At 44.4% G+C, this 14,383-nt stretch overlaps 1 protein-coding gene across 1 annotated transcript in view; it reads left to right on the top strand.

Annotated features, from left to right (window-relative positions):
- Positions 1-9,051, top strand: part of Tmc2 (transmembrane channel like 2) — a 40,348-nt gene extending 31,297 nt beyond the window's left edge. Inside the window, exons 15-20 of the mRNA XM_090352802.1 lie at positions 685-752; positions 1,410-1,649; positions 2,611-2,736; positions 4,912-4,990; positions 6,666-6,777; positions 8,746-9,051. Of these exons, the coding sequence (XP_090208928.1) occupies positions 685-752; positions 1,410-1,649; positions 2,611-2,736; positions 4,912-4,990; positions 6,666-6,777; positions 8,746-8,963 (843 nt within the window). The 3' untranslated portion in view covers positions 8,964-9,051. The remainder of the gene's footprint in view (positions 1-684; positions 753-1,409; positions 1,650-2,610; positions 2,737-4,911; positions 4,991-6,665; positions 6,778-8,745) is intronic.
- The last annotated feature ends 5,332 nt before the right edge of the window (positions 9,052-14,383 follow it).

Here is a 14,383-nt window from a genome sequence, read left to right as displayed (position 1 = left end):
GGCCAAGTTCAAGCCCCATGACCACTACCACCACCACCCCCCACACACACACAGTAAAAAACAGCTGGGCGCAGTGGCTCATGCCTGTAATCCTAGCTATCGGGAAGCTGAAATCTGAGGGTCGTGGTTCAAAGCCAGCCTGGGCACTAAAGTCTGTAAGACTCTTAACTCCAATTAACCACCAGAAAAAAAAAAAAAACAGAAATGGCACTGTGGCTCAAGGGATAGGATGGTAGCCTTGAGCTAAGGAGCTCAGGGATAGTGCCCAGGCCCAGAGTTCAAGCCCTACAACTGACCAGAAAAAAAAAACAACCAAACCTTACTGAGCTCACATATAATCCTAACTACTCAGGATGCTGAGCTCTAAGAATTATGGTTCAAAGCCAGCCCAACCAGGAAGGTCCACAAGACTTTTGTCTCCAATAAACGAAAATAATAATAATAATAATAAAGCTAGAAATGAAGTTGTGGCTCAAGTGGTAAAGTGTTAGCCTTGAGGAAAAAAAAGCTGAAGGACAGTGTCCACACCCTGAGTTCAAGTCCTAAAATCAGCACAAACAAACAGAAACCTGACAAAGAAACATCAGATTGGGGCAACACAGCAGCCTCTTAGCATTGGTGCCAATTAGCTGGCTGACAACACTTAACTCTCTCTCTCCCCCCCTCCCCCTCTCATTCCTGCAGCCTTCGTATGCTGAATTTGATATTAGTGGAAATGTGCTGGGTCTGATCTTCAATCAAGGAATGATCTGGTGAGTTATCCAGTTTATTTATAGATCACTGAATTTGAGGATTCATAATTTTTTTAGAGGCTAGCATCATGGGTTTGGATAAGACACCTTAGCCTCTGAAAGAGGGATCTTTCGTATGAAAAATAAAAGGCAAGGCTAGTTGAGAACCCCAGCAGTTTCTGACTCATCCCTGTCCTACTTGAAAGTAACCTAGACAGAGAAGAGAGAGAAGAAAGTGGGGAGGGGGCGAAGAAGGAGGAAAGAGAAAAGGGAAGGGAAGAGAAAGAAAAGAGGCAAAGGAGGAAGAAGGAGGCAGCTAAATGAACTAGGAACTTCCTCCTTCAGAAAGAAAGACGAGGCTGCCTCACTTGAGCCGAAGGCACCTGGGATATTAGGGAAAGCCTGACAGCCGCTATCCCACGGTTAGCACCTGTTGTAGAAACCCTGTAAAATCTTGACCAGTGCCCAAGCCAGAAAGGCTGAGTGTGTCATGCTCCTGAGGACAGGATGGCTGTGGCTGCGTGACAAATGTCCTCACTAAATGTCCCTACCCCTGAGACCCACAGAAAAGCAGCTTGGTCTCGTGCTCTGAAATCCATCCATCCATTTCCTCCTATCAGCACTCCCTCACCTTGCTTGCTACCAGGCCAACCAGGTGTCTCGTTTCTGCCCTTCAAGGATGGGCTCCTTCTACGCTCCAGGACTGTTGGGCATTAATGTCCTCCGCCTGCTGACCTCCATGTACTTCCAGTGTTGGGCGGTGATGAGCAGCAATGTCCCCCACGAACGTGTGTTCAAAGCCTCCCGGTCCAACAACTTCTACATGGGCCTGCTGCTGCTCGTGCTCTTCCTCAGCCTTCTGCCGGTGGCCTACACCATCATGTCCCTCCCGCCCTCCTTTGACTGCGGCCCGTTCAGGTACAGAACCTCCAGTGCCTGGGGACAGGTCCTCTCGAGGCAGTCTGCCCACAGGGCCTTGCTCAGACTTCCAGTTCATGTCAGCTTGTAAGAGGTCATAGAACTTCGAGTAAATAAATCGTCCGTGTCATTCAGTAGAGTTTTCTGCAAGAATGGAAATGCTCTATGCTACCCGATATGGGACGTTTTCATTTTATCAGTCTCAGGGGAACTTTTTCTATGCCAGGAAGCCCCAGGTTTTTCTTATATCACCTGAAATAGTCTCTTATTAGAGTGTATGAGAAAGCTGGGTGTGGTGGCTCACACCTGTAGTCCCAGTTATTTGAGAAGCTCAAGTAGGAGGATCGATTGAGCCCAAGAGTCTAGAGCTAGCTGGAGCAACATGGCTAAACCTTAAAAGAATAAAGAAGATGGGCACTGGAGGCTCATGCCAATAATCCTAGCCACTCAGACGACTGAGATCCAGCCTGGGCAGGAAAGTCTATAGGACTGTTATCTCCAAAAAACTACTAAGAAAGGCAGGAATGGGTGCTGTGACTCAAGTGGTACAGTGCCAGCCTTGACCCAAAGAAGCTCAGAGATAGCACCCAGGCCCTAGTTTAAGTCCCAGGACACACACACACACACACACACACACACACACACACACACACACACACAATGTGAGACAAAAAAAAAAAAACAACCCCATACATTTTCTTGTGTGGAGGAATCAGAGAAGACCATTGTAAGTTGAGAGGTTATAAAGTAGGTGCCAAGGACAGAAAGCTGTGAGCTAGGGTCCAGACTCAGCTGTACAGGCTCACCAAAGTGGCAGACCTTCTTAGGACTTTGTTTCCTTGTAGTCCATTTGGAGCAGAGGCCAGGAAGCAGTGACAGCTTCAGAGCCACGGGGTATGGACAGGGCAGGTACACCCTGCAGCACTCCTGCTTGCTGTCATGTGTCTACTCCTCTTTCCAGTGGGAAAAACAGAATGTACGACGTTCTCCAGGAGACCATTGAAAATGATTTCCCGACCTTCCTAGGCAAGATCTTTGCCTTCCTCGCCAATCCAGGCCTGATCATCCCAGCCATCCTGCTGATGTTGTAAGTAGCCCACAGCCTGCGCTGGAACCCTTCCTTTACAACTGAGACTTCCTTCTCATTCCCTTGCTTCTACAAGATTCCCCAGAGAGATTTCCCTGAGAGAAAGAGTCAAGTGAGGGGGCTAGTAATTGAGAAAAGGAAAGGAAAAGGAAAGGCATGGTGCCTGATGATCTCTCAATTGTGTGTGTGTGTGTGTGTGTGTGTGTGTGTGTGTGTGTGTGTGTGTGTGTGTGTGTGTGTGTGTGTGTGTACCAGTCCTGGAGCTTGAACTCAGTTCCTGGGCACTGTCCCTAAGCTTTTTGCTCAAGGCTAGCACTCTACCACACTTCTGTTTCAAGCTTTCTGGACATTGATTGGAGACAAGAGTCTCACAGACTTCTGTGCCTAGACTGGATTCCAACTGTGATCCTCAGATCTTAGCTTCCTGAGTAGCTAGGATTACAGGTATGAACTACTGATACTTGGCTCTTGTGGGGGTTTTTTTGTTTGTTTGTTTGTTTTTGTGCCAGTCCTGGGCTTGAGCTCAGGGCCTGAGCACTGTCCTTGGACTTTCTCAAGGCTAGAGCTCTACCACTTGAGCCTCAGCACCATTTCCAGCTTTTTTCTATGTATGTGGTACCGAGGAATCAAACCCAGGTCTTCATGCATGCTAGGCAAGCACTCTACCACTAGGCCAAACTCCTGGCCTGACTCTTGTGGTTTTAAAGCTTGTTAAATCTGACCTCTGGTTAATGACTAATTGGGAGAGATACAGAGAACTAGCACAGAGAAGGCCTCACAAAGTAGGCATCCACTCCTTCCCTTGTTCTTTTTCCCTCTATCTGTCCAGTCTAGTGAGTCCCTCATCAGTAATAACGTGACAGCCTCAGCTTTAGGCTCTTATCTTGCTCCAAGAACAATGTAGTTCCTCCGGCACCAGTAGCTCAAGCCTGTAATCCTAACTACTCAGGAGGCTGAGATCTGAGGATCAAGGTTCAAAGCCAGCCTGGACACAAAAGAATCTAGACTCTTATCTTCAATTAACTTCTAGAAAACAGGATGTGGGGCTTGGCTCAAGGGTAGGGAGTATCCTTGAGCTGAAGAGCTCAGGGACAAAGCCCAGGCTCAAGGGTAGGATGGTAGCCTTGAGCTGAAGAGTTCAAGGACAGCACCCAGGCCAAGTTCAAGCCCCATGACCCCCCATAATAAAAGAAAAGAAAAGAACAATGTAGTTCCTCATCTCTGGCTGAGTAGAGCACTAATGAGGTCACCCAACCTTGAGAAGAAAGTCTCAGAGGAAACTGACACTAGAAGAGATGAAGCTTAAGATTCATGGAGGAAAATGACTAATAAGGATGGCCTAAAAATTCACAGACAACAAATAGCAAAGCATTCAACTCAGGAGGTATTCTGGCTTTGTCCCTTCTCCTTCCAGATGGTACAGTATACATCCTGAGGAAGGCCAGGCTGCAGCCTCAAAGATGGGTGAACTCACCCAGTCAGTCAGGAGGAGCTAGACTCTAAAAGTCCTAAGTCCTGACCTGCCAAGACTTTCTGTGTAGAGACCTTCAGAGCATCTGCAGTGACATTGTTAGGCAATCATGCTGCATCTCTCTTCCCTTAGGGTTTAAACATTAGAGAAAGAGCTTTGTAGAAAAGCTTTGTAGGAAAAGATTGTAGAAAGATTCCAAGGAATACTGATGGGTGGCATGACCTTGAACCAATTGCTTCACCTCTCTGAATACCTGGGTATGCCCTGTGAATCATGGAGGTCACCCTTGGCAATCCATGGAGTTTTCATTAAAACTAATGTGATATGGGGTGAATGTACACATGGCACAGAGCCTGGCATAGGGAAGGCAGGTGGCCAAAAACATGACCAGCTTCTTCTGTAGACAGAAACCTACCTTTCCTTCACCCTTTCAGATTTACCAGGAGAGTAAGGATTCCTTTTGGAAACCTTTAATGAGCACTCTCAGGGACAAAGATTTAGGTAGATCATGCCCACGTTCAATAAAATGGAGAAGCAGTAGTGGTGTCCAAGACACTCTCTATGCTGAGGAGAGAATCTGGAATAAAAGGCCTCCTTCCACTTTGCTAGCAGCAGATTCCCATCTTGACTTCCATGGGAAAGTATCCAGCTCTTGGCATCTTCCAGCATTCCCGAATCACAAGCAGCATGTTTTTCTCTTGCAGCCTGGCCATCTACTACCTGAACTCAGTTTCAAAAAGCCTTTCTCGAGCTAATGCCCAGCTGAGGAAGAAAATCCAAGCAGTGAGTCTATTGGAAATTTCACCCTAGTGGGTAAAAAGCTGTCATGATTCTGTTTCTTGCTACTTTACTCTGTGGTTCCAGTTGTATGATCTCCATGGCTTTCTTCTAAATCAAACCCCAAAATATCTATATTATAGGAAGTCACCTTACGAACCACAAAACCATATACTTACAGTGTGACAATTTGGTAGGAGTCCATAATAATAATGAGAAATTTTGCTAAAGAACAGGAGAAATACAATGGGCTAGGCCTCATGTATAATAAATCCAGTACCTACAATGATTTCCACAGAGTCCAACTAATAATATAAGATGGACTGGGTGTCAGGGCTCACACCTGTAATCCTAGCTACTCAGGTGGCCAAGATCTGAGGATGGCACTTCAAAGCCAGCCTGGGTAGGAAAATGTGAGACTCTTATCTCCAGTTAAGCACCAGAAAACCTGGAAGTGGTGCTGTGGTTCCAAGTGGTAGAATGCTAGCATTGATCAAAAAAAGCTCAGGGATAGCACCCAGCCCTGAGTTCAAGCCCCACAACCAGCAACAAAAAATATAAACAGGGCTGGGAGTTTGGCCCAGTGGTAGAGTGCTTGCCTAGCATGCACGAATACCCAGGTTCAATTCCTTAGTACCTCATACATAGAAAAAAGCCAGAAGTGGTGCTGTGGCTCAAGTGGTAGAGTTCTAACCTTGAGAAAGCCCAACGACAGTGCTCAGGCCCTGAGCTCAAAGCCCGGGACTGGCAAAAATAAATAAATAATAAAAATAAGACCAGGTGCTAGGGTCTCATGCCTATAATCCTAGTTACTCAGGAAGCTGAGAACTGAGAATTGTGGTCCAAAGCCAGCTCAGGCAGAAAGTTAAAAAGACTCTTATCTCCAATTAACTAGCAGAAAACCAGAAGTGGTGCTGTGGCTCATGTGGTAGGGTGCTAGCCTTGAGCTGAATAGCTCAGGGACAGCACCCAGGCCCAGAGTTCAAGCCCCATGACCACCCAAAAACAATTTAAAAAGTTAAATGTATTTGATGGAAAATGTGTAGCTCAGTGGTAGAGTTTATGCTTAGCATTTACAAGGCTTTGGATTCAATCCTGAGCTAAAAGAAAGATTACTAACAGGAATGGCAGAACTATAGTTGTGCCATTTAGCCTAAGAAGAGCACTCTCCTGAGTTCCACTTGACACATGAGTAGGCTCTCTCAATATCCCAGCTGATACCTTGACTTCTGAATGCTCTCTCCTGACACAAATGACCTAAAGATCAGACCCTAACCCTCTTTAAGCCCTGTCCTTCTTGCTTCCTCTATCTCACTTTTGGAACAATCTTTTCTGTCTTGCTGGTTCCCTACCCACATCATCATTTAGTTAGCTTCCTTGGGCTACAAAATTAAGAAAAGGGAGGGAAGGGCAAGGATGGGAGAGATATATAGAAAACCATTGAAATAAAAGATCAAAAGTTTAGCCATGCCTTTGAGTACTATGTGTTCTGAGAGCCTCAAGTTTTGCTCCCTAATTAGCTGTAGAGCCAATTATAGGTAGTTGAAGGTCATCAACAAGAACTGAAAACACAGTTCTACTCTCTTCTTCTCACTCCCCTGGGCTCTAAGCTTCAGATACCTACGTGGTTGGCTGGGAGTAACAATTCTTTTTATGAGGTTTTTTTTTTTTTTCTCTACAGCTTCGTGAAATTGAGAAGAACCACAAATCTGCTAAACGCAGAGCCAGCAATTCAGAGGACATATCAAAACACAGCCCCAAAAATGACACCCAGCTGCAACTCACCAAAGAAGGTAAATTATTTTCCGTGACGATGTTTTTTTTACTAGGCCACTTAGAAACATATAATGTGAAATCGGATGGAGATACGGTTGGAATCAGAATGCTGATGATGAGCTAAGTGGACTGAACATGAAAGAAGAAAGTACATGAAAGTGCTTAACGGGATTCCTAGCACAGAGAACACATCAGTGAATACTCACTCATAGTAGAAGTTTGTATTCTCTCGCTCTCAAAAAAAAAAAGAATTAAAAACTCTGGAATATCTAGAGGAAAAAGACTCATAAGAAGTTTCAAGGAAAAAAGTGTCTCAGGACTTTGAAGGAGTGTGATCACACAAGCTCCAACTTGGGAGGGAAGAAAGGTCAAGTTGAAAGAGCCTCTGAGGTGATTCCATTTTCTAGGGATTATCTCTGCTTTTAAGTTAAACATTGCCAACATGTAGTCATGTTGGTTTTAGGTTGAACAAGATACCAAGAGTTAAGAGTTATAAAATGTTTTTACAAAGGTTCCAATTCTTTTCTTTTTTAAAAAATTAGGTATATTCATATGTGTACATATAATACTTAAGTAGTTGTATAAAGAAGTTGCCATTCAACAAAATAGTTTATTAGTACAATGCATCTTGATCAATGACACCCCTTCCCTCCCTTCCCTCTTAATTTCGTGGGGTATACATTGAATCTACACCCTCCCCCTCTCCTCTTCATTCATCTACTCCCTCCCTTTGAGCCAACTCTACCCTTTTCAAGTACCTGTTTCCTGGTGTTTATTTTATTGAACTATGATTAGCCTTTCTAAGGAATTATACTGTTTGAGTTCTTCCCTGAATCTATCATTTATAGTAATACATTTACCATTTATAGGGTACATTTATCATTTATAGTGTACATGGTTGTATACTTACCACCCATGTTTACTTATGATAGTGCTAGGGCTTGAACTAAGAGCCTGCACAATGCCCCTGAAGTTTTCCCCACTCAGAGCTGACACTATCAATTGAGCCACACATCCACTTGTTGCATAGGCTAAGAGTCTCAAGAACTTTCCTGTCAGCTGGCTTCAAATTATGATCCTCAAATTTCAGCTTCCTGAGGAGCTAAGGTAATAGGTATGAACCACGGGTGCTCAGCTTAAGTTTTCCAATTTCTTAGCAATTATATTTGATTTATTCTTCTTTTTCTTTTACTATGTGTATGTGAGTGTGTGCAAGTGCTAGGATTTGGCACCTGTGCACTGTCCTTCAGCTTTGGTGTTCAAGGCTAGGGTTCTACCCCTTTGAATCACAGCAGTATTTCCTGCATTTTTGGTAGTTAATAGCTGATAATGGACTTTCTGGCTTAGGCTGCAGTCTTTGCGCTGCAATCCTCATCGCTTAGCTTCATGAGTAGCTAGGATTAGAAGCAGGAGCCACCAGTCCCTAGCTAAACCTAGATTTTTTTTTTTTTTTGCCAGTCCTGCGGGGGCTAAACTCAGGGCCTGAACACTGTCCTTGGGCTTTCCTCAAGACTAATGCTCTACCACTTGAGCCACTGCAGCACTTCCGGCTTTTTGTCTGTATGTGGTACCAAGGAATCAGAACCCAGGGCTTCGTGCATGCTAGGCAAGGACTCTACCACTAGGCCATGCTCTTCTTCGTGCATGCTAGGCAAGGACTCTACCACTAGGCCATGCTCTTGGCCCTAAACCTAGATTTTTTTTTTTTTCAAAATTAAATTTAAATAAATCTAGGCCCATGGATGATATTATACTGTCTCCACTTTTTTTTTTTTTTGGTTAGTTGTGGGGCTTGAACTGAGCACTATCCCTGAGCATCTTTTGCTCAAGACTAGCACTCTACTACTTGAGCCACAGCACATGGATGATATTATAGTACCCAAAGGACCCTTGGCTGAAAAGGGATTCCCCAATTACAGCTAGCTACCTAATGACTCCAGAGTGTCGAAATCCCCCATATCTTCATTCTTATCTTCATTTTCCAGAGCCCATGCCTCCTTCTGCCAGCCAAAGCCAAGCCCTGGACAAGAAGTCAGGGAGTACAATGACCTCCAGTGCTGCCAGGAAGATCCCACAGTCAGCTTCTAGGCACCTCCCTGGATCTCGGCCTCTGGGAGTCAAACCAGATGCTGAGCAATCCCAGTCTCCAGTGCACCCCTTCAGGTCAGCTGCTGGAAAGAATGTTCAGAGGACTCCCCACTGACAATTGGGACTTACAGAGCCCCGGTCCTGGTACTGATCCTCAGGCTCCATCTTTTCACACATCCCAAACTTTTCTCACACAGGCACATTCTTTTCCCTCTCATTTACAATGAGTAGTTTGATTACTTAGTCTCAGAGTCTTGTTGGCCACCAAAAGAGAAGACCACAGGCTTCCCCTGGCTTTAGGGAATGAGTTGGTGCAGAGGCTTTCCCTGTGCTGACTGTCCTTGCCAATGTCTTGGTTAGGGCAGCTTTTGGGGCCTCACTGGCTAATGGTTTCCCTGGGCTCCAGACTTAGGGAGGAGGGACTGGGGCCAGGATCACTACCCTCACAGACTTTATAGTGCACATGTTAGGATCATGTTTCTTCATTCCCACTAACCTGGAGCGCAATGCAGAAAGGCTTAGCCTTCCTGACCATCACCTCTCTCCAGCAGAGGTGACGTGGTTAAAATAAAAGATCCAAGAAGCAATGAAAATAAAGGCAAAGAATCCCAAGTCTATACACAGTGAATGAGAAGGACCTGGAGGAGGGGGTTGTTATGCCCCAGCATCCAGCCTGAGGGAAACTGAGGCCAGTTAAGCACAAAATATTCACTGTTGCCTCAGCAGCAAGACTAAGAAGCAAGTGAATGACACAGTTTCTCCTGATCTAACTGAAGGAAACTTAAAGATTAGTCAGAACAGAAAAGTATTTTTAAAACACTGAGTCTGGCATAATGAAATATGTTTTTCTTTTCTTTTTCTTTCTTTTCTTCTTCTTCTTTTTTTTTTTTTTTGGCCAGTCCTGGGGCTTTAACTCAGGGTTGGAGTGCTGTCCTTTGCTTTCTCAAGGCAAGAACTCTACTATTTGAACCACAGCACCTTTTCCAGCTTTTTTCTATATATGTGGTATCGAGGAATCAAAACTAGGTTTTCATGCATGCTAGGCAAGCACTCTACCACTAGGCCACTCTCCCCAGCATAAAACATATTTTTATGTGAGGTACTGTCCTTGTTATCGATCGTGAGCCCATTCCTGCTTTCCCAAGCTAACTCCTACAGGAACGTACCTCAAGTGATAGCACATGTGCCTAGAAAGCACAAGGCCTAGAGTTCAATCCCTAATATCACCAAAGCAATAAACCAACATCCAAATTGTGTTGTGAAGATTTAACAATTTGGGTAAAACTACAAAACTCCAAACATTATTCTAAGTATACAACGTATAACTGACATTGTCACAGGCATAGTATCTGGCTTGAACAAAACATCCTATAGTCCTCATTAGTGTCTGGGCTTCAGAAACGGCCAGATCAATGCCTAAAAAAAGACAAAGACTGCTGGATTAAATGACCTTTCCTTCTTCTTCTGTGGCTACGTAAGATGTATATATGTGTAACTCATGACAAAGAAATGCTGTGGGACTTTCCATATTTGAGAAAGGACTCATGAATTGCTAGAAGCCCTTTCAACTTTGTGTATGTGTGTGTATGCATGTGCGTACATGCGTGTGTGCGCACGTGCGTGCAAATACTCGTATGCAGGTACTGGGGCTTGAACTCAGGGCTTCCAGCTCTCACTCAGCTTTTACCCAGCCCATGGGTAAAACCAGCTTTTTGCTGGTTAATTGGAGATAAGAGTCTTCAAGACTTTCTACCTGGGCTGGTTTCAAAAAAACATGATCCTCAGATCTCAGCTTTCAGAACAGCAGTGCCCAACCCTTTTCAAATTTGATGTGAATGTTCTCACTCACAAAATGAATGTAAAGTGTGGCCATCTTGTGGTGGTATTGTGCAATTTCCCTCTCTGAAGCTGAGAATTTTAAATTGTACCTTCTATTTACAGTATTCATTAATCTTGCCCAAAGCAAAAATTCTAGTTCAATTTACACCAAAATGACAGCTGTAGGCTTGGCTAAATTAAAAATGTCAAGTGATTTCATATGTGATTCTGTCCCAAAAGTGAATAGTCTTTTCTACACAGAAGGAAAAAAAAAAAAGAGGCAGGGGGTCGAGGGGGCGGGAGTTTGGCCAAGTGGTAAAGTGCTTGCCTAGCATACATGAAGACCCAGGTTTGATTCCTGGGGACCACACACATAGAAAAGCTGGACATGGCACTGTGGCTCAAGTGATAGAATGCTACCCTTGAAGAAAGCTCAAGGACAATGCTCAGGCCCTGCATTCAAGCTCTAGGACTGGCAAAAAAAAAAAAAAAAAAAAGACTCAGGAGCCATTTGGTTTGAAGTTTGAAATACACCTAAGACGCCCACAGTCCACTGAGAACTGCTACTCCTGTGGTGTGTTTTCTTAGTATGAACCCATTCATCAATTTGACTTGCACATTAACCACCTTTAATCTCCAATTCAGCTATTGTACAGGTAATCAAGAATCTCTTCTCAGCTTAACAACTGAGCAATTAATTCAAAGCTTATCTTCTAGATTTAACCTTCCAGCGCCTTCAGTCTTGTATAACTACTGATCAACTTGAATTTTACACCTTTAACTCACTCTTTTTTTTTTTTTTTTAATTTTGGGTCCTGGGACTTGAACTCGGCCTGGGTGCTGTTCAGCTCAAGGTTATTACCCTACCCCTAGGCCTGGGCATTGTTCCTGAGCTCTTCATCTCAAGGCTACCACCCTACCCTTGAGCCAAGCCCCACTTCCCATTTTCTAGAGTTTAATTGGAGATAAGAGTCTGTGGTCCTTTTGTGCCCTGGCTGGCTTGAACCTCAGATCTCAACCTCCTGAGTAGCTAGGATTACAGGGGTGAGCCACTGCGCCCAGCTTAACACATTCTTTTTTTGTGTGTATGTCAGCCATAGGACTTGAACTCCGGGCCTGGGTGCTGTCCCTGAACTCTTCAGCTCAAGGCTAGTTCTCTAGCCCATTGAGCCACAGCACCACTTCCAGCTTTTTTCTATGTGTGTGGTACCAAGGAATCAAACCTGGGTCTTCATGCATGTTCGGCAAGCACTCTACCACTAGGCCAAACTCCTGGCCCGAAGAAGATAGATTTTATGGGTTACCAAGGAATCAAACCTGGGTCTTCATGCATGTTCGGCAAGCACTCTACCACTAGGCCAAACTCCTGGCCCGAGGAAGATAGATTTTATGGGTTATAATTACCCCATTCTTTAAGACTTTTACTTTGTCAGACAAGATCTCCCACTTTTGCCTAGGCCAATCTTGGATTGAGATCCTCCTACCTCTACCTCCCACATAGCTGAGATTAGAGGCATGCCCAATGCCATTTTTTAATTCTTGTTTGTTTTTTTTTAACCAGTATTGAGATTTGAAACAAGGCCTCAGGGCCTCATTGGCTTGCATGGTCCTTTGCACTGAACAACTTATGCCTGTTTGGCTTACTTGCTAGATTGGTGCTCTGTCATTTGAGCCATGCCTCCATTCTAGCTCTTTTTGCTGGTTATTTTGGAGATGGAATCACAAAAGTGTCTTCTTCCTCAGGCTGGCTTTGACCCTTAGTTGTCCAGATCTCAGTCTCCTAAACATGTAGGTATGAGCCAGCAGTGCCTAGCCCATTTTTTTCATTCTTTTTTTTTTGTCAAAGCCAGCCAGGGCTGGCTTTGAACACGATCCTCAGATCTCAGCCTCCTGAGTAGCTAGGATTACAGATGTGAGCCACTGCTCCCAGCACCCAGCTTGAGATCAGGGCCTGAGCACTGTCCTTGGGCTTTCTCAAGGTTACAGCTCTACCACTTGAGCTTTTTATATGTATGTGGTACTGAGGAATTGAATCCAGGTCTTGGTGCATGTTAGGCAAGCACTCTACTACTAGGCCAAACTCCCAGCTCCCCATTTTTTTTTTTCATTCTTAAATTCAACAAAACAAGCCACCAGCAGATCCCCATGGCTCATATGTGCTGACACATTCTCCAGAACTTTCACATTGGATTCAATAAAATGATTAATAAAGCACAAAAAATGCTAATACAAAGCCGGGCATGGTGCCTCACACCTATAATCCTCTCAGGAGGCTGAGATCTGAGGATCTTGGTTCAAAGCCAGCTGGGGCACTAAAAAGTCCGTGAGACTTATCTCCAATTAATCACCAAAAAACCAGAAACCAGAAATGGCCCTGTGGCTCAAGGGGTAGGGCAGTCACCTTGAGTTGAAGAGCTCAGGGACAACATCCAGACCCAGAGTTCAAGGCCCAAACAACAACCAAACAAACAAAAAATACAGATCAAGGATGTCCAATCTGAAAATCCAAAATCTGAAATGTTTCAAAATTCAAAAAAAAAGCCTGCAGCAAGGAAGCCCAGAGCCATTGAAAAGAAAAGAAAAAAGCATAAAAGTGGGGCTGTGGCTCAAGTGGTAGAATAACCTAAGTGCCTCTGGGAATGAACACTCCTAGTAAAAAAACCCAGCTCTCAGTATATGCAGGCCGAGGATTCAAAAAACTGGTCATGCCTCAGTGAGGAAAAACATGAACACTAAGGAAGCCCAGAGTCATTGAGCAGCTAGCTGAGATCAGGACACCTCAGGACAGAATGCACAGGTCCAGGGGCTGGTCTGAAGTAGCCAAGTGAAAGCAAGAAGCAAGCAGGCAAGCAAGAGAAAAACAGGAGAGAAAGAGAGAGGGGGAAAGAAGGTAGGAAGGCAGGAAGGCAGGAAGGGAGGGAGGGAGGGAGGAAAAAGAAAGGAATGGAAGAAAGGAGAGGGAAATGAAAGAAGGAAGGAAGGGAAGGAAAATTAAGGAGGGAAAGAGGAAGGAAAGAAGGGAGGGAGATAGATGGAAAACGAGTAAAGAGGAGAGGAAAGAAAATGGTTTGGAAAAAGTCTAAGCCACAGGTTTATAGAAGTCCATTTGGAGCCAAGTACTCATACTTGTAATTCTAGCTACTCAAGGCTCATGCTTGTAAATCCTACTACTCAGAAGGCTGAGATCTCAGGATAGTGGTTTGAAGCCAGCCCAAGCAAGAAAGTCTGGGTGGCTCTTATCTCCTTGGATTTTCCTCAAGGCTAGAGCTCTACCATTTGAGCCTCATCCCCACTTCCAGCTTTTTTCTATGTATGTGGTACCAAGGAATCGAACCCAAGTCTTTGTGCATGCTAGGCAAGCACTCTTCCACTAGGCCAAACTCCTGGCCCTAGAATGCTAATCTTAAGCCTCAGAACTACCTCCCACCAGCATACACACACACATACACAAAGTCTACTTTGGTGGTGAAGCTCTGAACCTAAGCAAGAGCACTGAATTTACTGAACAGCCTAAACGGAAAAGAAGACATGGTTTGTGACATCACATTTGCAGATGCACACTGGGGTCAGGATTGTATTGGGGAGATATTTCAAAGAAAGGACAAAGGTGAGGAAATCAAAGGAATGGTTTATTTTAGTATGTACACCATATCTTTCCATCAAATCACAAGCATTTGCATCTCACTGGTTGAGATAGTTTACTTCAGACTTATATAA

This window comes from Megascapheus bottae, chromosome 18 (genome assembly GCF_031878675.1).
Source record: "Megascapheus bottae isolate mThoBot1 chromosome 18, mThoBot2.hap1, whole genome shotgun sequence".
NCBI classification, from domain to species: domain Eukaryota; kingdom Metazoa; phylum Chordata; class Mammalia; order Rodentia; family Geomyidae; genus Megascapheus; species Megascapheus bottae.
Note: the sequence above shows the minus strand (reverse complement) of the source record. Positions and strands in the feature narration are given on the sequence as shown.